General features: G+C 42.6%; 1 protein-coding gene across 1 annotated transcript in view; it reads left to right on the top strand.

The window, feature by feature from the left end:
• Positions 1-2553: 2553 nt before the first annotated feature.
• The window catches only part of LOC142311408 (uncharacterized), a 62882-nt gene continuing 38319 nt past the window's right edge, over positions 2554-27116 (top strand). The window contains exons 1-7 of the mRNA XM_075349801.1: positions 2554-2634; positions 3953-4070; positions 6730-6808; positions 8087-8182; positions 12119-12238; positions 21458-21518; positions 25266-25326. Coding sequence (XP_075205916.1) covers positions 3980-4070; positions 6730-6808; positions 8087-8182; positions 12119-12238; positions 21458-21518; positions 25266-25326 — 508 coding nt within the window. The 5' untranslated portion in view covers positions 2554-2634; positions 3953-3979. The remainder of the gene's footprint in view (positions 2635-3952; positions 4071-6729; positions 6809-8086; positions 8183-12118; positions 12239-21457; positions 21519-25265; positions 25327-27116) is intronic.

The following is a 27116-nucleotide window of genomic DNA, read 5'->3' as shown; positions in this document are numbered from 1 at the left end:
ACTTTTATTTATCAAATGAGTTGCATAATGAATAGAAAATATAGTCCAGACATTGACAAGGTTAGAAACAATGATTTTTACTTGAAATAATAATTTTCTCCTTCAAACTTTGCTTTCGGCACAGAATGCTCCTTTGCAGCAATTCCAGCTTTGCAGACCTTTGGCATTTTAGCTGTTAATTTGCTGTGGTAATCTGGAGATATTTCACCTCATGCTTCCCCCCTCCCACAAGTTGGATTGGCTTGATGCACACTTTTTGCGTACCATACGGTCAAGCTGCTCCTACAACAGCTCAATAGGGTTGAGATCTGGTGACTGGGCTGGCTACTCCATTACAGATAGAATACCAGCTGCCTGCTTCTTCCCTAAATGGTTCATGCATAATTTAGAGGTGTGCTTTGGGTCATTGTCCTCTTGTAGGATGAAATTGGCTCCAATCAAGCGCTGTCGACAGGGTATGGCATGGCGTTGCAAAATGGAGTTATAGCTTTCCTTATTCAAAATCCTTTTTACATTGTACAAATCACCCACTTTACCAGGACCAAAGCAATCCCAGACCATCATATTACCTCCACTATGCTTGACAGATGGTGTCAGGCACTCTTCCAGCATCTGTTCAGTTGTTCTGTGTCAATGTTCTTCTGTGTGGTTCACTTCTGTGTGATAACTTTTTATCCAATCTTCCCCTGTCCAATGTCTGTGTTGTTTTGCCCATATTTATTTTTTCCTTTTATTAGCCAGTCTCAGATATGGCTTTTTCTTTGCCATTCTGCCCTGAAGGCCAGCATCCCGGAGTCACCTCTTCACTGTAGATGTTGACACTGGTGTTTTGCGGGTGCTATTTAATGAAGCCGCCAATTGAGGACCTGTGAGGCGTCGATTTCTCAAACTAGAGACTCTAATGTACTAGTCTTGTTGCTCAGTTGTGCAGCAGGGCCTCACACTTTTTTTTCTACTCTGATTAGAGCCTGTTTGTGCTCTCCTCTGAAGGGCGTAGGACACACCGTTGTAGGAAATCTTCAGTTTCTTGGCAATTTCGAGCATGGAATATCCTTATTTTCTAAGAACAAGAATAGACTGTCAAGTTTCACATGAAAGTTCTCTTTTTCTGGCCATTTTGAGAGTTTAATGGAACCAATAATTTTTATTGCTCTAGATTCTCAAGTAGCTCAAAGGAGTTCAATTTTATATCTACTCTAATCAGCAAAACTGTTTTCAGCTGTGCTAACATACTTGCACAAGGGTTTTCAAGGGATTTCTAAACATCCATTAGCCTAACACAGTTAGCAAACACAATGTATCATTAGAACACTGGAGGGGTGGTTCTTGGAAATGGGCCTCTATACACCTATTTAGATATTTCATTAAATACCAGACGTTTGCGCTAGAATAGTCATTTACCACATTAACAATGTATAGAGGATATTTCTGTTAAATTTAATGTTAGCTTCATTGAAAAACAATGTTTTTTCTTTCAAAAATAAGGAAATATCTAAAGGCCCAGTCACACACAACGACTTACCAGCGATCCCGACAATGATACCACCTGATAAGGATCGCTGGTAAGTCGCTGGGAGGTCGCTGGTGAGAAGTCACACAGTCAGACCTTACTAACGATGCAGTAACGATACAGGTCACAGTAACGACCTGTATAACGATCTCTGTAGTCATTGGGACCCTGTCACACATTGTCAAATACAGTGATGAGTCCTGCCCAGCAGGACATCGCCTTTGAAGAAAATGGTCCAGACCACTCGGCAATGACTAGCGATCCCCCAGCAGGGGCCTGATCACTGGTAGGTATCACACATAACGAGATCGCTGGCGAGATCGTTGCTGCGTCACAGAAACTGTGACTCAGCAACTATCTCGTTAGCAATCTCGTTGTGTGTGACGGGGCCTTTAGTGACCCTAAATAGTTGAACTGTAGTTTACATAAGAATTAAGAGCACATTTTGCTGGAATTAGAATTAGAATTGCTGGGGTCCTGGGTTCCAAAATTGCAGGAGAGAAGTAACATTGCATGTCCACTATTCAATGAAATGAAATGAAACAGTGCTTTGTGCACTCTGCGGTGATACAAGGTTTGCCAGAGGAACAGCTGTCTGTACCGGCTCTATCTCCTCGCCAATAATTTGAGCATCTCCTGCTATGTCATCAAATATGGAAAATAGGCTGAAACGTTCCAAAGACACTGGCTCATACGAACTTTCCAGAAGTTGCCCACAGCTATTTAACTTGGAGATTGTACAAAAAAGAATGTACTTATCAAGAATTCTGGGACATTTCCTTGATTGAGGCGGGTTGGTGAGTATATAAAGGGGAAGCAAACCAGCATTAAACTTACAGCTCTATTTTATCCATTCAGGTACCATATATTGGCTACAGATATATATATATATATATATATATATATATATATATATATATATATATATATATATATATATATATATATATATATATATATATATACAGTTATTTCCTATTTATGCTATAGTTTTATAGATGATAAGGAACTGAATTGTTATTGTATAATATATTTTGCCTTTATTTTTACTATATTATTTATTGTGATATATTCTTTTAAGTGTTTCCCAGCGAAGAAGATACTGCCCGTTCATCCTGAAAAAGGTGACATTAAATTATTTAAGTATTATTCAGAAATTTCAGCCAAAAGGACAATAGGTGGCTTCTATTAAATGAGATATATTATAAGAAAATTCCATTTTAATTAAACAATTTTTATTTTCAGAAATATATTTGTATTACATGTAATTTTTCCTTGGGTTACTAAAGCATTACAATGGTGAAATGCTTCCTATTTGCTGTTGCTTTACTGTGTAGACTGAGACAGATAAGCCTCTAATAATTATCATGATAGAAAGGGCAAGTACATAAAATCTGAGTTGTGTTAGGTTTAGTAATGCCATATTCAGATATTGTATAGTACAATTCTTAGTAAAATGGGGTCTTCTGTTTTCATCTGTAGAACAGAGTGAGATATGGTCACTTAGAGCATCTCTTCAGCTCGAAGAACTATCCGGTATTACACAAACAACCCATCGATATGAATGGGGCCTCGGAATACTTAGGCCCCAATTCATGAAAATGATTTAGGCAGAAAACAGTTTAAATGTTGTAAAATGTTTGCACAATCCGGAGTTGTACAAAACGTTTAGGACTTTTAGTGTTTTCATGCAAGTTTTGGGCTGCACTGCCCATAGGGGTGAAGCAAGGGCTGGGCAAGGCAAATCCATTAAAAGTGGTGGCCTTCCTCATATCCAGCATAGGATTGTGGGTAACAATTCTGTTGAGGCATATGCCATTAATGGTAATTTAATAAGTGACGTGCACCTTTTACTGAATTTGTCTTATTCCTGCATGTCAATCCTTAAAACCAGCCCCATCATCAAAGACACAATAGCTCTTCTCCAGAAATAAGGAAACATTTTGAAACTAAACTAAAGTCATTGGCCCAATTTTACGCAAATTTACAAATGATGATGTAGAAAATTTGGTCTGTATGGTGAAGTAAATATTTTTATGATTTGATATTCTGACTTTTAGATACTCCCAAACATACCAAATGTATTCAGAGGCATGCAACCCTTAATATACACATATAAGTAAATGTGATAGAAATGACTCCAGCCATATTCTTTCATAGACTATTTCTATCCGCCCTGTACACGGCATAGCACATATACCGGTTTGCCGGCAGGGAGTTTCCCTTTATTACGTACCTTTGATCATTTTATACAATGCTATAATACAACCTTAATATTTCACTGCCCTTTGTACTGTAATGTAACATGTGCTGTCATTATTTTTCTTCTTCCATATTGATTACTGGGTTGATTAGCGGATCCTACCTCGCTATGGTATCAGGAATGTTAGATTTCTACCTCTGATTTATTTTATGCACTTTCATTTTTTATCTTTTTTTAAGTTCTCTTCTGTCTCTCGTCAACACAAAATGAACTTGGTGTGGACCGTTCTCTTGTTGGCAGCCGCCACAGGGTCCGTCTATTCGCAGGCATGTGGGTCATATTCTGGGATAGCACAACGTAAGCAGAATTTGCATTATCTCTTCCATGCATACTCGTATGTGCTGTAATTAATTAGTTCATTTTAACTATAGTATTTAAACAGATAATTATAACTAAATGCATAATGCAAATACATTTGATACTGTTCTGCATATTTTATGAAAAGTACACTATAATTTAGGGCAAAATTTGTACGCCTTGTGCCTGATCCATCTGCTGCAGATCTTACAGAATGTGGTGCAGGCTTTGCATCTATGATGTATACATGTCTGACCATACAGGTATATGGTCTGATCATACCACAGCTCCTGAGCAGGGGAAGACGCAGAAGAGTATTACATTACAGCACAGGATCACAGCTGATTCTTTGTGTGAGGTAAAACATTTCCCTGCTTGTTTTTTAAAAAAAATTGCTATACCTCAAAGAATGAATAATTTGTGATCCTGTTTTGCAATGTCTGTATATGCTTTTGCATCCTCCTCTGCCCAGGATATGTGGAATGATCAGACCATGTGCCTGTACGGTCAGACACGGCCATTACACAGTACACAGCAGGGCACATATATAAGATTATCTCAGCACAGAAACATTTTTTTTGAACACATCCAAATGTGGAACTTATTATTATTCCAAGATCTATTGATTAAAATGAACTTTTAATACTGATTTTCTGAGACACAATGATGTCAGATGATCTCATCCATTGATTATATAAGCTAAGACTTCCTATATTTAAAAAAAACAACAAAAAAAAAACGCACTACCAGACCTACACTATTCATCACTAGTCGTCAGCTATGATCATTATTGGAAAATCTCTGACCCAACATTATAAAATTTACAGTCAATGCTACATCAGTGACCTCAAAGTATAGAAATCTCAGCACAGGGTCACAGGGGGTTAAAGAGAAGCTGTCAGCATGATTTTGTAATGTAAAAGTAGAGACACTTTTTTGTTTTTCTATAATAACAATTTGAAGTTTTCTGCTAATTAGATTTTGAGAGCATAAGGACCAGACGGTGCACTGGGTCTTCTCCTCCCTGTCTATGATTCCCCTGTCCCTACGCTGGCCTCCGGTCTGTAAATGACCTGCCTACTCTGTATGAAATCTCAGTAGTCACAGGTCATTCACAGAACAAAGGCAGGCGAAGGGGCTGGGGAATCACAGATAGGGAGGAGAAGATCCAGTGCACAGTTTGGCTCCTGTACACCGAAATCTAATTAGCAGAAAACTTCAAATGGTGATTAATGAAGAACTACAAAGTGGATTTCTGCACCAAAGGTATCAATTAAATCAGAATTTCAGCTATGTCTTTAGTTTGCATTACCAAATCTTGCTTGGTCCAGCTCTGAAATCTATTTCGCAATAACTGATCTCTGAGTATTGATTAGGCTGAACATTCGACTAAAGAGATCATTTTGCTCATTGATACAAATTTCTGAATGGTGCCAAAGAAGTTTGAGTGCTTTAGATTTCACTCAGCTAAAGTGAAAGCTTACAGCTCAGCTCATGTAATCTACTGACACATTCTTAAAGTGTAAGCATTGTTTTAATTTTTATTTTATAATAAATGAATAGTACACATGAATATAAGTAACTTTGTAATATATCTCTTTGGACAAATTTGCTTCTTTCTCTGCCAGAATGGATCAGACATTATCAATATTCTTAATTCTGAGATGAAATCTGTATCAGTGAAGGTTTTCCCATTACTGAGATAGGAGATGGCTGATGTTACAAATCACATTCAATGTAGATAGAAGAGGGAGGAAGGGGCGGGGCTCTGTCTCTAGCTCCTCCCTCTGTGTCTAGCTCCTCTCTCTGCCTCTAGCTCCTCCCTCTGCCTCTAGCTCCTCCCTCCTCCCGTCATCATAGTATCTCATCAGTAACAACTGCCATGTGAGGGGACACATTGACAGGGAGAAGGTAATAGGATCAATAAACTGCAAGTGCACTGACATGCCAATGTACTTGTGAAGATAAATTATATGTGAATAAAAGATTGAATCCACAGCAGAAGAATCACCAGATAAGGATGAAACAAATATTCTTGGACCAGTTTTATACTGCTCTAGTCTATCTCTGCTCGCCCATGCAAATGTTAGAGATGGATCAGGATTATGACAATATAAGTTATACACAATCAGTAGAAACTTTGTAACAATGAGTGTAGGTAAGGATAGAATCGATGCACCAACAGAAGTCTTCCTGGTATTTGGGTGGTCGCTGACATTTCCTTGGAATTTATATGGCTTTGGTTGCTATCTTTTAGTGCTATTTAAACAGTAAGGAGGATATGTTCACTTTTTTGCTGTTTTTTATCTGCAGCCAACACCATTACTCTTGGTAGTAAAAATGCTGTGTATATAACACAGCGAAAAACTGTTTGTTTCAGGTGAATTACCTGTATGATTGGTCTACAGTACATAGTAATAAAGTGTGTTTTATACATCATTAAAAGCTACAAAAAAGTCTGTAAAAACACATCACAAACGTTATGCTGCATTTTCCCCCTTCTGATTGATTTCTGAGGGTGAAAAATGAGGCAAAAAACGCTAAAAGATTTGACAAGCTGCACATTTACAAAAACGCTGCCGATCTATTTGTGTTGTATTTAGGGTCATTTATAGTTAAAGTAATAATCAGCATTCTTCTCTATTTGTATCATTTGCAGAATTTAAACAAGCAATTCAGAGTGAATGTCAAACGCAGTTTGCAGGATTACTGCTTCCCGCGGTGCTTGGCCTACCAGGGTAAGTCATTTATGACTAAGTGACTATAAACAATGATTTCAAGATAGGGATTTAGCCTTTAGATAAATAAAGTTTATGAAAGAATTAAAAAAATGAGCTTGTAATGTAGACATTGGAAAAGTTGGCCCCCATACTTATTTGGCTTTACCCGGGATTGGCTGACAGCTATTGTGTATAGGTGAGGGCACCTGTCACCAGATATTGGAGGTATAAACCAAAACTAGCACCTTAAGCAGCGCCTGTGCTGCATTCTATAAAGGTGCATGTCATCATGACTCCCCCTATACACCCCACAAGTACCTTTCTATATTCTCCCGCATTCTATGTAAATCTTTGCGTCCAGTCAACTTTTTTTTTTTTGCGGCTCTTGTCCCTCTCCGCGTTGATCCCCGTACGCTGTGATGATTGACGTGCATTACACCTCCTGCGTCATCCGCATAGCCAGGCAACATCTCATGCCTGCACAAAGTCCTCTTTGGTTCACACAGGCGCACTTCACTCTGCCCTATTGCGGACAGAGCCGAATACATAGGTGCGCATGCATGAACCGGCGAGGTCTCTGCGCAGGTGCAAGATTTTGCCCAAGGATGTGGATGACGTCATGTTCTTGTTTCATATATTTTCCTTATATTGAAAGGTAACCTGTCAGCACGGTATTAAACCCTTAACCAAAGGCATGAGTGTAAATATCCTTTAATCCTTATTGTTTATAGTATTGTATTTAGAAATTGAAGACAAATCCAGCCTTGAAGTTTTAATCACCAGTGCAGGGGGAGAGGACATTGCTCTTCATGCTCTTTATGCCTCTCTCTTTTTCTGTGCATGCTAACGTCCTCCAGTCTCTGGAAGACAGGTTACTCTTGCCTCAGTGACTGTTCTCACAACGTGTGCAGTGCGGGGATTCTCTAGTGCCAAAAACGGCAGTCCTGTGACCGCAAGTATACAATATATATACTCCCGACCACATTCCGACCAGATGGGTGCGGCTTTGCTCAATGCAAGTGTATCAAGCGAGGCCGGAAACAGTCTAGTCTGAATGTGGCCGCGAGTATGCATATTGTATACTTGTGGCCACATAACTGCTGTTCTTGGCACCAGGGAATCCCTAGAACAAACAGTGCCCATGATATGAGTGTTCAAAAGTCTGCAGACTTGTAACTTAAGGTTGGACAACCTCTTTAAACATATGATATAGTAGCCTATTTTTTAATAGTTAATGTGATAATAAACTACTAATGCTAAAAACTTTGATTTCACTTTTTTTTCCATTTTCTACAGTCTTGTGATTAACACTGCAAACGTAGGGCAATGCTCTATTACTAAGGGTGGTACTAACTTATACATTGAACTCATCCTTGGTTGTAGTAGCTCACCGTAAGTATACTTTCAAAACGTTTTTATTATTATAGTTTTGCCTTTATTGGAAATGTTCTGTAGGAGATATGCAAATATGTAAATCATTGGGATTGTACTCAGACCAATTGTTCCATGGGGCCATGCACATGTCTAATTTTTTCCACGGACAGTCTGTCCTAGAAAAATGCAGCACCCTAGGTTGATCTTATATTTAGATCGCACTTGGCTGTGCAAGTCAGTGAGTGTGTTGAAAATATCGGACTGCACTCGGATGACATCTGAGTGCAGTATAATTTCCGTGCATCTTTACTCCATCTTCTACTTATCCAAGAAAGTGGAATCACATTGTGATCAAACTCTGAACAGAGTATCCAATGTTCACAAAACTTTAGTATCACTGACATACTGCTGCTCAAATCATTGAAGCTGTCTGTCACACAATGATTTTTTGGAGGGACACCAAACCAATAATCATGGATTAAATATCCACAATATAAAGCTCTAGTATATAATTTGTAATAACCTGATACTTTAACATTTATTGCCACAAATGCCCCATACAGTTCTTATCAAAATTTTGGCAAAGTACCAGGCCTTGGTATTTACCGCAACACATTTCATGTCTAGCTTCCTCAGGGGGTAAGTTCAGAATTGTCTTGCCCTCTCTTAATTTGTGTTCTTGAAATTGCAAAATATGTGCTAACATGCAATACAATGAATGTGCCCTGTTGTGCACCTTAGCTGATTGCCTCACCTCCAGTATTCTGGTACATCAGCATATGTCAGGGCCAAAAAACTAACCTTATGTTCAGATCATCTGTGGATCCTTTCAATGGTGGGGTCCTGCCAGATGACTAATGTGCAAGTGTCGCGGGCGGAGGGGTGGGAACGCCGCTCGTCTGGAATTGCTGGTGCTTGGGTCCGGTTCTTCTGCTCTTCGGTGGCTCGAGCACGGGGCCGGACCCGGGGCTCGAGCAGCGCCTCCTCGCCCACGAGTGAAAAGGGGAGGTTTTTTAGTGGGTATTTGGGGATGTCAGTCGTGACGGCACCCACGGGTTGTGGTGATGGTGGGCACCACCGCTGCTGGAGACGGGGGATCCCGGGAGCGATGGCGGAGAGCAGCTGAGGTGTTGACCCCTCCGTGGGTAAGGGCTGTTGGTCCCGGGGCCCCGGTTGGGGATGTAGGGAGGAGGTATAGGTGCAGGTGCCGAGGCGGGGAGGCAGCGTGGGCGCGGGTGCAATGTTGCGGTGCAGCGCGGTGCCGGATGGCACTGTTGTACTCACTCAGACACAGAAGGACAGAGTCTCTGATAAACCAAACGGCTGGATGGACGGGGCCCACAGCCGGCTGCGGTGTTCTCACTCTCCCCGGACGGGTTGGTAGTGGCTGTCGTTTTCCTGCAAATGTGTATTTGACTCCTATGGCTTTCCACGGGTAGTCCGCTCCCCGGCGTGTACGTGTCGGGAGAGCCCGTTTGCCCGCAGGCGCTGGCCCTTGGATCTCTGGCCCTTGGCGGTGGCACTTATCCGGACGGGTTGGGCTGTTGCCTTCTGATGGGACTTAGGTGGGAATGAATCCCTGAGGTCCAGACTGCAATCAGATAATTTGACCTTTACGGCGTCTCCTAGCCTGGTCGGGGTCTGAGTACCCTGCCTTGGTGCTTGGCTTCAATCTGCTCCCCGGTTCGGTACCGGTGGGCTACCGCCTGACCCAGGTCCTACGGTTCCGCTGACCTCCACCAACTCCTGCAGATGGCCACCACCGTCTGCCGACCTTGCTGAACGTGCCTGGGCTCCAACCCAGACACCAACAGTTTTTCACTTCTCTCACTTTCACTGCCTACCACAATCTCCTGTTTTTTCCTGCCTCCAGGCCTGTGAACTCCTCGGTGGGTGGGGTCAACCACCTGGCTTCACCCCACCTGGTGTGGACATCAAGCCTGGAGGGTAGCAACAAGGATTTTGATTGACTGGTGTCACTTACCCAGGAGGTGGGGGAGTTGTGTGTGTGATGTTAGTGTACTGTGACCCCTGGGGGTCCTGGGCGTCACACAAGCTCACCCAACAACCATGATTACTCTGAAAGCAGGCTCTGTGGTGGTATTCGGTCCTGGAATTTCAGTTGCATCATGCATGGGTGAGTCACTCTGCGGAATAACACCATTTCACAACCAACGTGTGGGCTTCCATGCGTATGTGCCATGTTGAACTGCTTTGAATAATCCACAAACATGGCCATCACTAATGATACCATCATCAGCATTACTATCCCAGTTCTATGCCTTCTTGAAAAAATGCTTCATGCGATGATTCATGAGGTGGTAGCACAGGAGGAAGAGGAGAAGGAATAGGGGACATTCACATGATTATCTGTCCAGTCATCCACATATGGCTCAGAGGGTCAGTTCCTGTAACAACAGTAGCCAGGTACACAATGGTATAGCCAGGGGACCGTTTTGGAGGACAAAGAGGTGGGGCAGGAGGAGGAGGAACTGTGTTCACAGAAGGGTGGCACTTAAAGCAGCTCAGGGGCTCACTATAGCGTGGCTAGGGAATACAGAGGACACAGGCAATACACCTCTCACGAAGAAAGCTTGTCGTTGCCTCTCGGCAGCCTGCCACACATGTGCAAATACACCCTGCAGTGCCTGCGCAATGACTGCCGAGTTGCTCAGATTGTTACCAGTGCTGATTATTGGGTAGTCACTCTGTTGCATCCCAGCTATAAGTACAATGTGCTATCCTTACTCCCATCACTGGAGCATAAAGTCGCCAAAGCAGCTGAGGCACCGGCATCACCTTGGAAGAGAGGGTTATCATGGCCAAAATGTGGGAAAACCTTCTCAGTACGCCACAAGATCCAGCACCACTATCCATATTAGCAGGAGGCAGGGTTGCATAACACGATGGAAGAGTATGTGTCCATTCGTCTCCACATACTACGTACTTGGGTCTGCACCATTTAACTTCTGGGTCTCCAAATTGGACACATGGCCTGAGCTTGCCCTTTCCACCTCTTCCACCTACACCGCTAAGTCCATCTCCTCCTCAACCTCCTCCTCCACTTGGACCTCCGCCTCCTGGTTCAAGATTATTTTTTATTTTTTTTATTCTATGTTATTTTAAGTAATTTCCATATATACATTTGTTTACAGAGCAATTGTCCTGCTCTCACCCCCATTTTGCTTCCTTTTGCAGCCCCCCAGCCCTTACTATGACCATTATACAGCACAAAAGTTTGGGTCCCTGTTGATGCCTATAGGGTTCTTCTTCAAATTCGCATAGAGTTCTGGTACCTGAACTGAACTTTGGACTACAGTTTGGTCAAACCCAATGAACCAGAACATCCACGAGTCCGCTCATCCCTAATTATAATCAATAGATACCATAGTGAACAACGAAGGTGCAAAAATAAAAAAGTAGCTGCAGCGTGAAGGGGTTACACAATAGCATGATAATGCAATGAATGTGTACTATAATTTAAAGAATATTTTTACACTGAAACAGTAATACATATTTTGCTAAAATATTCAACCTATGGTCAATAGTGATGAGCGAACAGTTCAGTATTAGGGTATTCTTATAGAGCAGGTGGATGCTCGGATGGGTGTGACTCAAGTATTTGAGTAAAATGGAAGTCAATCGGGGACTCAAATATTTTACAGAAAATCTTCAAGCAAAATTCTCGAGTTCCCCATTGACTTCCATTATACTCGGGTACTCGAGTCGCGGCCATCCGAGCATCAACTGCTGAACTGTTTGCTCAACACTATTGGTCAAGTATAATATTCCGGAATATTTGATTAATATACTGATAGCTGTGAACAATTATTTATCAGTGTAACACAATGAGTTAATCAACTCTGTCTTCAATAGTTTGCAATGATGCTTGTTCCGGTAAGTAAAATCATGGAAAAGTTCTAATTCCATTCTGTACATTTTTCTTCTTCAAAGGACTGCGAGCATTACCATCCAAGTTACCATAAGCGTTCCCATTAGTTTTGATGTGTTGAATGGCTCTCCTCTTTGCACCTTGAACCAGAACTTGGCAGTGATCAATTTATCGGTAACTGGGTAAGTACACTAAGTAGAGAAGGTATAGTAGCTTCTTGATCCTTCCAGTTATGAGACCTAATTTGTCTTATACAATTGATATTTTTGTATTATTATTATTATTATTATTAATAATTGGTATTGATATGTTGATCTAAAGTCCTTCTGAAGCCGGCGAATCTGAACTTCCACGGGTCCGCTTGTCTCTACTTTTAATGGATGCCTGAAAAGATGGTAATAAATAGCGAGTTTTCCAGACTACTCAGGTCTCTTCATCAGGCTTGGTATAACATAGTATCTAAATAGTCAAATATTTATTCACAACTTGACCTAGGAAACGTTCAGTAAATAAGACAAGTGAGAAATATCAATTTGAGAAGGGGAAAAACAGTTATATCAACAAAGTTTTGCTTTTGTGGGCAGTAAATTTGGATGTAAAGGGAATCTGTCAGCAAGGTTTTGCTACCTCATCTGAATGCAGCATGATATAGGCAAAGAGACTCTGAATCTATATATATATCACATATTTTACTAGCTCCACTGTTTTGATATGATCAAAGGTTTTGGATCTAGCAAAGTAGCAGAGCTGAAAGCAGTCCCACACACACACAAGGCTCTCTTTAGAGATTCTACATTGACACTGAGGTGTCAGTCACAGGAGGGGGCATGTCAGACAATATGGCATGAGCCAGCTAGTCACAGCAATGATAATCACCAAGTGATAAAGCCTTTAGTTTAGGTAAATAACAGCACGGAGTCTGATAAAAGAGGCATAGTTGATTTTTGTGCTATTAGGTTGCTTCCAAGTGAAAGGACACTGGTTCAAATTCAAGGAGAAGCCATAAAGAAGATTTTCCAAGAAAAGATAACCAGGATCATCCAGCTCATCAAAAGCAGTCTCTCGCCCATGATCATTGCCAAACTGCATCATGTGAGTGCCATGACAGTTGGAAGAATATGAAATGACATCCGTCCATCTATTTAAAAGTCAAAAGGTTGATGTCCAGGTAAAATATCGGAGTCAACAAGTTGGCTCACCACAAGGTCTATCAGTTCTAGAGCGACAATGACGACAGTGTAGGTGGCTCATATTCTTAGTAATAGTGAGATCACAGACATCCATGCAAGCACTGTGCTATGCACATTTCCCAAGTCTGGAAAGGTGACCCGAAAAAAGGTGAAGAAGCCTTGACTTCAATATCGTTATAAGAATTATCGGCTCAAGATTGCCAAAAAGCATGAAAACAGAAGAAGATTGGAAACAGGTCATTAGGAGTGATGAGAAAAGTCAATAGACTAGGTTCTGATGGGTGCAAAAGGGTCTGGAAAAAAACAAGGAAAAATGGTTTAACGGAGCAAGAAAATGAAGGAACTGTTAAGTTCGGGTGGAGGAAGCCTGATGATACGGGGGTGCTTTACAGCCAAAGGCATTGGATACCTACTAGGATTGATGGTGATTTCAATGCTGGGCCACATGCTACTTACTTCTCACACTGGAGCACTATGAGTTAGAGACGACGACATATTGTTTCAGCAGGACAATGACGCGAAGCATATGTTGAAAAGTATACGTGAAGATTGGCAAATAAATGCTTCAATGACAATGAAGTAAAAGTGCTGGATTGGCCTCAAACTCTTGTGGATAGAGGTGAACAGAAAGCTGTATACATACCCAAGTGAGTCAACCAGTATGCACCAATATTGAGAACGTGTACAAGAGACCTGGGATCAGATTTCAGTCGAATCATGCTTGAATCTGATGTAGAGCATACCAGAAGAAATTAGGCAGTGTTCAAACTAAAGGTGGATTTACAAAATACTAACAAAATAGTAAAAATTAAATTTTTTAGGAGGAAAACAGTAACAATGCAGTGATATGACAAGAATCTGAATGACTACTTATATGCTAGATAATGGTAAGTCCAATTTATGTATGAGATAGCCAAGATGATTTTCTATAAAATGAAGGTAGTCTCACTGTTACGGTTGCTGTGGCTCTGGAGACTATCTTCGGATTTCTTGCTACTGCACATGTGCAAGCGCTGGAGACTAAGTCCTATCTTGGAGCCATTGCACATGTGCGGGTGACATCATCATTGACATGAGGTCACATGTCTCTGACACCTTCTAAGCTGATTGGCCGCTGGTCATGTGCTTGTGACACGTGGTCACATGTCTCTGACATCTTCTATGCCGATTGGTCACTGGTCATGTGCTTGTGACGCTTTGCTCGGTGATAGGCCAGCGTGACGTCATTCCTGTCATTCTGGCAACGGATTGGCTCTGGTGTCCTCCATCTTGGATGAGGTACAAAGTCTATATAAGACCCTGACGCACGCCGCCCGGCGCTCAGTCCTCTTGGTTCATGCATGAGGGTAGACGCCCTGTGCACGTCCCTCTAGACATCTCTCTGTCTATGTTAGGTGAGCACTACCGGCAGGGTAGCGTTCTTATACCTTACAGCTTCGGCTGGAGTCCGTATCCTTACCTCTTAGTGGAGCGGACATAGGCAGGTGCCTGAGGCACATTGTCCGGCTGGGCCTTGTGATTCTACTCGTAGGTGGACGTTGCCGTTAGGGTAACGTTCCTTATACTGCGTCTGGCAGTTGTTCGTATCCTCGCACACTAGGGGAGCGAACAGAGGTAGGAGCTTTGTGCGGCTTACGCTGCTGTCCGTCTCTTTTGCACCACTAGAAGAGCGGACCTAGGCAGGTGCCATATCTAGTGTTTCGTGTCCTCGCACACTAGTGGAGCGAACGCCGGTAGGAGCTTTGTGCGGCTTACGCTGCTGTCCATCTCCTGGCACCACTAGAGGAACAGACCTAGGTAGGTGCCATTTCACACTCACTGCCTTTGTCTCTGTGATCATTAACAGAGATCATTCCACACACCCTCCAAGTAAGGGAGGAATTGCTTTATTTTCTAATTATATTCCTCTGTGAGTTTAACAGAGGTATTGCACTCTGCCATAGTCTGCAGCAGAGTCTGCACGGTGGACCCTGACTGTCTGATATTCCTTTAGGTTTTATTATCAGACAGCCCTCCGTAACATTAGGACTGAGCCAAGGGTCTGGCAGTTATGGCAGAATATCAGCAGTTACACCGTTACATACAAGTACTTGAGTCGCGGCTCAAGAGTATAGAGGATAAACCTCAGACCATGGTGACATCTGCACATGATGCTCGACTTGCTCTGCTAAACAGATATTCTGGCGATGCCAGATCATGTCGTGGTTTCATTAGTCAGTGTCAGATACACCTAGAGGTCAACTCTTCTCGCTTCTCTACGGAGAGGTCCAGAGTAGGCTTTATCATCTCATTACTTCAGGACAAAGCCTTAGAATGGGCGACTCCCCTATGGGAGCGCTCTGATGTGGTTACTCTGAGACATCAAGACTTTCTTGATGCTCTTAAGGCGGTATTCATGGGTCTGCAGGTTACCCATGATGCGGCCCTGAGACTGTTAGATCTATCTCAGGGTTCGTTATCCACTAGTTCTTATGCCATTGCTTTTAGAACTCTGGTGGCAGAACTAGATTGGCCAGAGAAGGTGTTGATTCCTATCTTCTGGAGAGGGTTGGCAGGCTATGTCAAGGATGCTCTTGCTACTCGTGAAGTCCCTGCTTCTCTGGAGGACTTGATCACAGTAGCAATGAGGATCGACGTACGCCATAGGGAATGTAGACTCGAGGTCTCTTCATCACGCCCTAAGCATCGGGCTATTCCAGTTGTTGAGGGTCAACTACCATCTTCCTCAGCATCTGAACCATCTCCCAGTCCTATGAAGTTAGGTCATAGGTCCTCCAGACTACGCAAGTCTGGTCCTCCTATATGTTACGTATGTCGTCAGGCTGGGCACTATGCCAACAAGTGCCCTAGCCGTCAGGGAAACTCCCAGGCCTAGTAACCATTAGAGGGGGGTTACTAGAGACGCCTTTCGCACCCTCTAAGTGTAGTATCCCAGGTCAGCTCTCATTCTCTGAGAATACATGGCCTATTATGGCTTTTGTGGATTCCGGAGCTGATGGGACTTTTGTGTCTTCAGGATTTGTAAAGAGACACAATATTCCCTCTATCATGTTAGAGGCGCCTATTCCTGTCTGTGTTGTTAATGGGACTATGTTGTCTGACTCCATTACATTGAGGACAGTTCCCTTGCGCCTTTCCCTGTCTCAGGGTCACATAGAGGAGATTTCTTTTCTTGTTTTGCCTGAGGGTATAGACGACGTACTTCTGGGTCTCCCATGGCTTCGGACTCATGCTCCTCTAATTGACTGGGAGTCCGACAGCATCATTAGTTGGGGTTCGAAATGTCAATTCCGATGTCTTCCCTTACCACCTAAGGTCTTTGCGGTTGCATCAACTGATCTCTCTCCCATACCTACACCCTATTTGGATTTCGCTGACGTGTTCTCCAAACAGGGTGCTGAGGTTCTTCCACCCCATAGGCCATATGACTGCGCCATAGACCTTATCCCAGGTTCAGTTCCACCTAAGGGCAGGGTTTACCCCCTGTCAATACCTGAGTCAGAGGCCATGTCGACCTATATAAGAGAGAGTTTAGAGAAGGGTTCATTCGTAAGTCTGTCTCTCCCGCGGGAGCTGGGTTTTTCTTTGTTCGGAAGAAAGAGGGTGATTTGCGTCCCTGCATAGATTACAGGGGTCTCAACGCAATCACAATAAAAAACAAATACCCGTTACCTTTAATTTCGGAGCTCTTTGACAGACTGAGGGGAGCTCAGGTTTTTACGAAGATAGATCTGCGGGGTGCGTATAACTTGGTATGAATTCGAGAGGGTGACGAATGGAAGACCGCTTTTAACACCCGAGACGGTCACTATGAATACCTCGTCATGCCTTTTGGTTTATGTAATGCACCCGCAGTATTTCAGGACTTCGTAAACGATGTGTTCAGGGATTTACTGTTATCCTCCGTCGTGGTGTATCTGGACGACATCCTGATTTTTTCTCCTGATCTGGAGACTCATCGTCAGGATGTTGTTCGTGTCCTTTCCCGTTTAAGGGAGCACTCATTGTTTGCTAAACTCGAAAAATGTGTATTCGAGCAGTCATCCTTGCCTTTTTTGGGTTACATTATCTCACAAGAGGGTCTGGCTATGGATCCTGCGAAGCTCTCTGCTGTCCTGGAATGGTCCGAACCTCATTCCTTGAAGGCGGTGCAACGCTTCTTAGGATTCATAAATTATTACAGGCAGTTCATACCCCATTTCTCTACTTTGGTGGCCCCTTTGGTGGCCTTGACTAAGAAAGGTGCTAATCCAAAAGTCTGGTCTACTGAAACATCCCAGGCTTTTGAGGCAGTAAAAAGACACTTTTCAACTGCTCCCGTTCTTCAAAGACCCGATGAGAATAAGCCCTTCCTCTTGGAGGTTGATGCCTCTTCAGTGGGTGCTGGTGCGGTCTTGTATCAAAAGAACGGTGCAGGTAGAAAAAGGCCGTGTTTCTTCTTTGCTAAAACCTTTTCACCGGCAGAGAGAAACTATACTATTGGGGATAGGGAACTGCTCGCCCTGAGACTAGCCTTGGAGGAGTGGCGTCACTTGCTGGAAGGAGCGAAACATCCTTTCCAGGTCTATACAGACCATAAGAATGTGACGTACTTACAAACCGCTCAGCGTCTGAATTCTCGCCAAGCCCGCTGGTCCTTGTTTTTCTCCCGCTTTCACTTCTCCATCAACTATCTGTCTGGGAGTAAGAATAACAAGGCAGAAGCCCTGTCTCGCTCTATGGTTTCTACCCAGGAAGAGATTGACGAACCTCGTCTTATTCTTCCCTCCAGGGTTTTTCATACGCTCTCCCCTGTGACGTTAGACCAAATCCCACTGGGCAAGACCTTTGTTCCTCCGGATCGACAGAATGATATACTGTCGTGGGCCCACACCTCAAAGGTGGGTGGGCATTTTGGTATTAGACGGACACGAGAGTTACTCGAGAGGTGGTATTGGTGGCCACACTTAGCCAGCCACGTCAAGAGATATGTCGGTTCCTGCTACTCGTGTGCTCGCAACCGCCCGTTACGGCAGAGACCGGCTGGGCTCTTGCATCCTTTACCAGTGCCAGATAGACCATGGGAGGTGGTAGGCATGGACTTTGTGCGTGATCTTCCATGTTCACAGGGACATAGATTTGTGTGGGTCATTACGGACCATTTCTCCCGGATGGTTCATCTCGTACCGTTATCGAGAATCCCATCTTCCAGGGTACTAGCCAAACTATTCCTCAAGGATGTCTTTATGCTTCATGGGATGCCAGATCGTATCATTTGTGATAGAGGCCCGCAATTTGCTTCCCGTTTCTGGAGAGATCTTTGTAGCCTTCTGCAAATTGAGTTGAATTTCTCTTCGGCATACCATCCGGAGACCAATGGTTTGGTTGAGCGTACCAATCAATCCATGATTATATACCTTTGACACTTTGTTGCTGAGAACCATGACAACTGGTCCTCCCTCCTACCTTGGGCAGAATTTGCCCTTAAAAATTCGCTGGCTGAGGCCACTGGGCAGACGCCGTTCGTACTCAATAATGGGCAACACCCTAGGGTACCGGTACCGTTTCCTGCTGCTGCACCTCCTCCTCTCGTGGCCGACTGTGCAACTAATGCCAGAGAGGTTTGGGATCGGACTCAAGAGTCGATCCAAGCAGCTAAGGACCGTATGAAGACGGTGTCCGATCGGTTTCGTCGCCCGGCTCCTGTCTTTTCTCCAGGGGACTTTGTGTGGCTCTCTCCAAACACGTGGAACTTAGAGTGAGCTCTGTCAAATTTGCTCCTCGCTTCCTGGGTCCTTATGAGGTTCTTTGACAGGTAAATCCTGTAGTCTACCAATTGAAGTTACCCGTCCATCTCAGGATCCATGACAAATTCCATGTTTCACTGCTAAAGCCAGCTATTTTACCTCACGCTCGTGAAGTGCACTCTCCTGCCTCTGATTCCTCTCGCTCTAGCTATGAGGTACGAGCCATAGTTGGTTCTAAGATGGTTAGAGGGCGCAGGTTCTTCTTGATAAGATTGGGAGGGCTACGGCCCGGAACATCGCTCTTGGGAGCCTGAGGAGGCTGTCCATGCTCCCGACTTAGTTGCCGATTACCTGCGTCGCCGGGAGGGGGGCCCTTGAGGGGGAGGTACTGTTATGGTTGCTGTGGCTCTGGAGACTATCTTCGGATTTCTTGCTACTGCACATGTGCGAGCGCTGGAGACTAAGTCCAGATTTCTTGCTACTGCACATGTGCAAGCGCTGGAGACTAAGTCCTATCTTGGAGCCATTGCACATGTGCGGGTGACATCATCGCTGACATGAGGTCACATGTCTCTGACACCTTCTAAGCTGATTGGCCACTGGTCATGTGCTTGTGACACGTGGTCACATGTCTCTGACACCTTCTTTGCCGATTGGTCGCTGGTCATGTGCTTGTGACGCTTTGCTCGGTGATAGGCCAGCGTGACGTCATTCCTGTCGTTCTGGCAGCGGATTGGCTCTGGTGTCCTCCATCTTGGATGAGGCACAAAGTCTATATAAGACCCTGACGCACACCGCCCGGCGCTCAGTCCTCTTGGTCCATGCATGAGGGTAGACGCCTTGTGCACGTCCCGCTAGGCATCTCTCTGTCTATGTTAGGTGAGCGCTACCGGCAGGGTAGCGTTCTTATACCTTACAGCTTCGGCTGGAGTCTGTATCCTTACCTCTTAGTGGAGCGGACATAGGCAGGTGCCTGAGGCACATGGTCCGGCTGGGCCTTGTGATTCTACTTGTAGGTGGATGTTGCCGCTAGGGTAACGTTCCTTATACTGCGTCTGGCAGTTGTTCGTATCCTCGCACACTAGGGGAGCGAACAGAGGTAGGAGCTTTGTGCGGCTTATGCTGCTGTCCGTCTCTTTTGCACCACTAGAAGAGCGGACCTAGGCAGGTGCCATATCTAGTGGTTCGTGTCCTCGCACACTAGTGGAGCGAACGCAGGTAGGAGCTTTGTGCGGCTTACGCTGCTGTCCGTCTCTTTTGCACCACTAGAAGAGCGGACCTAGGCAGGTGCCATATCTAGTGGTTCGTGTCCTCGCACACTAGTGGAGCGAACGCAGGTAGGAGCTTTGTACGGCTTACGCTGCTGTCCGTCTCCTGGCACCACTAGAGGAACGGACCTAGGTAGGTGCCATTTCACACTCACTGCTTTTGTCTCTGTGATCATTAACAGAGATCATTCCACACACCCTCCAAGTAAGGGAGGAAGTAAGGGAGAAAATTATTTTCTAATTATATTCCTCTGTGAGTTTAACAGAGGTATTGCACTCTGCCATAGTCTGCAGCAGAGTCTGCACGGTGGACTCTGACTGTCTGATATTCCTTTAGGTTTTATTATGAGACAGCCCTCCGTAACACTCACGCTCAGAGCTGTAGTGAATGGTGAGATATGGAGCCTGAAAGTCAAAAGTTCAAAACATTGTTACTCTTTTGCTGATCAGTGAATGCCTTGATTCGATGCTATGAACATGACCACACTGTTTGGGAGATGGGTTAATAAATCTTCTCTGCTCACAGCAGTCAATCACAGCACTGTGTCCATTACTTTTTAACTAATCTAATACCATAGTCATCCACTATAAGTCACGCAAAGGGGTCAAAGTATGGTCCAAGAATTATAATATAATATAATAATATTTATTCATTTATATAGTGCTGTTAATTCCAGAGCGCTTTACATACAATGTCAACACTGTCCCCATTGGGGCTCACAATCTAGATTCCCTATGAGTATGTTTTTGTAATGTGGGAGGAAACTGGAGAACCCGGAGGAAACCCACGCAAACTCGGGGAGAACATACAAACTCCTTGCTGATGGTGTCCTTGGTGGGATTTGAACCCTGGACCCCAGCGCTGCAAGACTGCAGTGCTAACCACTGAGCCACCGTGCCGCCTGAGAAAGCCTGTGTTCTCCATGTGTGAAAAAACTGTATGTGATGGAATTTTTTTGATATTTTAAGTTCAGCCATTGAAAGTATAGAAAAATGACCTATTACTTTTCAGTTTTACCCTGCAGACTTGTTTACTTTCTATTTATTGACTAAAATGCTACAAAAATAGAATTTTCTTTTAAGTATAAACAATTTCCTAGATCTATTGAACTAGCAAAATAAGCAAAAAGGCAAACTTCTTCCAGTTGTTTATTGCACTCCCTAAGTATAGTATTTTATTGTCCTCACTAATGATGATAATGTTATTCTTTTCGCAGACTAAATCCCGTACTAGGTAAAGCTCTTGAGACAGCAGTTCTGCAACCTGTGACTCAAACTGTAAGTAAAGATCAGAGGCACAATCCTCAAACATTAGTTACATCTTTATTTTCTTCATTTATTTTGAGAGTGGGTAAAGGGAAAGTAAGGTAAAAATGGGTTAAAGGATAATCCTATCTCAGAAATGGTAGCTTGGGTAATTTCTAAATAAATATAATAAATTTCACCTACATAGCAGGACACCTTGTATGTGCAACCCTCTCCAAGATAGAAAGGACCACATGCTGCAAGTGTGGGATGTTCACTATGCTAATGTAAGCTGCTCGATGTGATAGCCATGGACAAGAGGCTGAGTTTCCTCACTCCGGCACGCTACCAACAAGGGTTGAGTGTGTGGAAGCTTTACCTCATGGCACTGGTTCCTCTCACCCGAATTCCGGCTTCTTATCATCTGATGTACACTGTGTGGTACCACGTTCAAAGTCATTAAGGAAGAGTCTGCCACTGTTAAAAACTGCATGCGCTTTACTATTAACAAGTTTACAACACCATGCCACATTGCTTGCCACACATTTCAAACAATGTTTCCTACAAAGCATTGACATTTGGGCACAGACCAGCGCTTCCATTGCAGTTGCAGACATGTTACTTATTCTTTCCACTTTGGCTACCAAGGAGGGAGGGGGAGATTGACTCATATCTATCCAACTGGTTACTAACCACATGGGTCAATGTGTTTCGCTGTAGCTAGGGTACCCAGAATGAATACGCTACTTTTCCCGGAGTCACTCTAAAAGCCACTTTACACACAGAGATAAATCTTTGGCATATCTGTGGTTGCAGTGAAATTGTGGACAATCAGTGCCAGGTTTGTGGCTGTGTACAAATGGAACAATATGTCCATGATTTCACTGCAACCACAGATCTGCCAAAGATTTATCTCTGTGTGTAAAGTGGCCTTTAGAGTTGTTTCTCCAGTACCAGTGACCTTAAGCCGGGCAGCCTCTTTCTCTAAAAAACGGTCCCTGTTATACACTGCAGTGGACCTTTTCACACAGCCTGCTTTGCGGTGGGGGGAAGGTCCTCCCTTGTCTCTCAGTTCGCTTCCATAGATCTATATCTGTACTCCGATTCCGTCACCTCTGCTTCCTTTTGCACGTAACTTCTGCCTTAGCTTCCACTACACAACTTCTCTCTTAAACCCAGGAAATATCCTTCACTATATTCTCTTTACTCCACCCCACTTTGGGCTCGCACTGCAGTTAACCCCGCCAACACTGTCTCTCTTCTTAAAACCCACTCTCTCCTATGTGAAACTGTAAATCAGAAATTGGTAACACCTTGTGTTGGTTGGCAGTACTGAGGCCGTATCACATGGGAATAGACAAGTTACCATAACTATATTTATAACCCCACATTAGTCATAAAGCAAAGGATATCTTCAGTATAAAGTCCCATGATCTAGAGAACTTGATCAATGAACAAGCGAAGGCTGCCTGATACCCATTTCCAGCCTCCTGTCATGGTGCCTAACTGCCAGAATGAAATCGATGACAAGGTTAATGCTACAGTCTTCTATGGTAACAGGTTTCTGTCCAGCTTTGATGGCAGATGGCACACCTCACTGAATACAAAAACTCAGTGTGTGGTGTTTTATTTTAGTAAGCTGTGGATGCTGGACTGGTGCACAAAAATGAAAGAAACCTACTATAGAAGGAAAAAATAAATAAATATATAAGACACCAATTGTAATTGATATGATAGCACAGTTTAAAGTAAAACTCCCTACTCTATTCATTACTTAATACGTGATCATTGAAAAATAAAAAATTAAACTCAATTGAATTAAAAATAATCCTAATTAGTTAAAATTAGGAAATTATGTATTGAAAGAAAATTGTCATGAGTTGTGTAGTACTGATTCTTCATAGTACTCATCATTAAGGACGTGGTGATACCACGTGGGCATTTTTTTTTATTAAACTATCAACTTTTCATGCTGAAAAATTGTATTTTATGTTAACATCTTTTGTTTACAATATTACGCTTTGACTTATAGCAGGCTTGGAGAACATTGTTAATCCTCTGGTTGTTATAGCAACCATTGGCAACCCGCGATCACGCTAAGCGAGATGATGGAGTAACAAAGGGAGCAATCTGTTACATACAGCGATAATCAGGCTTGGACTGACCCACAGGAGAATCAGTGAATTCCCCGGTGGTCCCCTGTGCAGGAATGGGCCCCCAAACTCAAAATATGTGCAGCAGTTGGCACAATACACTTGGTTCTCTATGTTCAGATAAGACAACATCTCATCATTTATTTAACATACTACCCATATTACTACTATATAGAAGTTAAAGTAAATTTATGAATGAGGGCAATGTAATATTTGGATGTAGCTAAACAGCAGGCTCTGAGTAAATGCTACTGGTAGGCCCATGGCTCCCCAGTCCTACACTGGTAGTCAATATAGAAGGAGTTAATTGAGCCACTGCAGACACTATCTTAATTCCATCTGCAACATCTTTGCTCCTAGGGGGAACTTAACACCATCAAGCAGTAATAGCCCTGGGATTACAATATTCAGGTGAAGATACACTGGCTTTTCACATTGTAATGGAAAGTAGAGCATCAACAAGAATGTTAAAAGCCAAGTGACATGATGGGAGGTGGTTAAATTAAAAATGGTACCTACTCCCAATCTGGTCTCCTCTTCTTTTTTTGCCTGGTCAGCACCCAACCGCAGGAATAGAGACTGATGGGGGACCCAGGGCAGGGGTAGATCCATAGGCATAGGTAGGGGTAGCAACCGGTGATCCATGAGTGAGTATATGCTACTTTTAAATTGAAAAGGAATGTATCAGATTCTCTGACTGCCCACAATTTCTAATATAGCGGGATCAGTGCAGATTTCTTTAAACTGTACCTCACCAATTGTGCAATGTTTGAAAAGTCAATTGTACCATTATGGAGGCTATCGATCAAGCCCAGAGAGGCGCCATTAGAAGAATAGAGGTGATACTAGTTTCTCTCCATTAGCTTGTGTGGCGTTACAGAATTAAAGTGGTTCTCATAGCTCACTACTTAATTTCTTGCTGTTCTATCACCATCAGCCATTGATTCCTAGCTAATTTCTATTTATTCTGTATCACCATATAACGGCTCTACTAATCACGGTATAGTGTCACACAATATCACTGCAGCTAAGTAAACATTTCCATTTGGAGGATTTATAAGATGACTATGGGTATACTCACTTATGAGTATAGACCATCGGGTATGTTCACACACTGGTCAAACACATCTGATTTTCAGGTAGAGGATGCTTCAGGAATTTCTGCCTTTTGGGGGCATCTTTTATTAGCAGTTTTTTGACATTTATTTAAAATCCACAAGACAATTAATAAAACATTTACTTTTTTAAGACGAAAATGTTTACAAAACACTTAAAAAAAAAATTCTAGAGCATCTTTTCAACCTTCCCACTGAATTCTATTGCACAGTATGGAGCGTCTTCCTAGTGGAAGATGCCTGAAGAATAGGCAAGTCACTTCTTTTAAATTCTTGACGTCTTTGAAAGCCTAAAGCATTTAAGACACTCAACATTCTGAACATATGAACAGCAAGTCATTAATCCATTGGAAAAGAAAATAGGAAGATGCTTTTGATCGTCTTTCTGGCGTTTTTAGTCAAGAAACGACAGAAAAAGATGGCGTGTATAACATTTTATTTTCTGATCTGATATGGTATCCAATATGTCTGATACTTCCTGTGTAAACAAAAGGTGTTTCTTAACATTTTAGGTGACATCTGTTTTGGTCGTAGTCGAAGGGGTCGTAAATACGGCTTACAGTGCACTCACAGGTAAGTAATAACTCAACTTTTATAAAGACCCATTACACATTCTTGTTGTCAGGGCTATATTTTTAGCCTTCTAGGGGTATCCTACCTTATACATTTACGGCATATTAAATTTAACTCCTTAGTGACTGAGCCAATTATGACCTTAATGACCAAGTCCCATTTTTCAGATCTGACATGTGTTTATTTAGTGATAGCTCTGAAATGCTTCAGCTTATCCTACTAAACCTGAAACAGTGTTATTTTTAATGGAAAATTGCACTTTGAAATTTGGTGATAATTTGTTAAAAAAAATGCAATTTTCAAACTTTGAATACTTCTATCCTTATCCACACAAAATTGTTATGTTTCATCTGTTTAATACCATGCATACAGAAGGCAGTAAATCACCAAAACACAAAAGAAAGTATATAGACGTACAACAAGGAGTACTCTTGGTGAACCCAAAGGCCCCGATTCTTCATTCAATTGTAAATTCTTCAAAATGGGGCATATGGGTTGATGAATTTTGAAGATGCTCTTTTTTGTCTTTTTCTGGTTTTGGACCAAACAGTTACATGATCCTAATGTTATAATTTATTCTCCACCTGGGCAATAATAAAACTAGACAGATTTTCAACTCCACTGGGATACTGGAGTATAATTGTACAATAAATGTTGCAATATTTAGTAAAGTAAAAAATGATGAATTAGGCTAAAACATCTGGATAATACACACTGTCCACATTGTTGAACAAAAAGAAAACAGATTAAACCTACTTATATTAATGTAACATGGCACAAGTTAAATAATATAAAAGTGCACACGTAAAAGTCATTATGAAAGCCATTTTTACTCCAAAAAGAAGCGTAATGAAAAATAAAAATCAGGGCCATGAACTCAAATAGTAAAGCAAATTTAAAAAAGACAGAGATTTGACTAGGTGTGACCCCTTTATGCCAGGCATTCAGAATTTTTAAAAGTATAATTAAAAGTATATTCCGCGTAAGGATGGTGAAACATAAAAGTATGGATTTTGCAGCATTTTTAACATTAGTTCATGGGTTAATTTTAATACCTTTTCTTGATATTCATATGCATTTTTGTTTGGTGGACGCTGAAAACCATATGAAAAATCCCATAGTATAAGGCTAGTGTCAGACAGTATAAGAAATAGATCTGATTTTCATTCTGAAAAGTGGGATGACTTGTCATCTTCATGCTGTCTGTATACAACCATTTTTTTACCGTAGCATCTCTTAATCATTTACAAGACCATTTACAGTGTCCTATAGTACAGAACTCCAATGTATCCGAAAGAATCAGACGCTATACTGTGGCATCCGATATCTTTTCTCGCACCCATAGATTTGAATAGGGGAGTTTCATTCAATTTCAAAGTCAAATCACTTCAAGTTGTGATTTTTGCCACAGACTTAGTCTGTCAGGGAAAAAAAATCGATCATCTGCACGTCCCCATTGGAAATATCGAATAGCACACATCGGACTTATATTCCTGTGTGAACAAGCCCTAAAGAGCTATTTCATTGTGGGCGGCACGGTGGCTCAGTGGTTAGCACTGTCTTGCAGCGCTGGGGTCCTCGGTTCAAATCCCACCAAGGACACCATCTGCAAGGAGTTTGTATGTTCTCCCCATGTTTGCATGGGTTTCCCCCGGGTACTCCAGTTTCCTCCCACAATTCAAAAATATACTGAAAGGGATTTTAGATTGGGAGCCCCAGTGGGGACAGTATTGCTGATATATGTAAAGTGCTGTGGAATTAATAGTGCTATATAAATCAATAAATTATTA

This window comes from Anomaloglossus baeobatrachus, chromosome 5 (genome assembly GCF_048569485.1).
Source record: "Anomaloglossus baeobatrachus isolate aAnoBae1 chromosome 5, aAnoBae1.hap1, whole genome shotgun sequence".
In the NCBI taxonomy this organism is placed as follows: domain Eukaryota; kingdom Metazoa; phylum Chordata; class Amphibia; order Anura; family Aromobatidae; genus Anomaloglossus; species Anomaloglossus baeobatrachus.
This window is presented reverse-complemented; position numbering and strand designations above follow the sequence as displayed.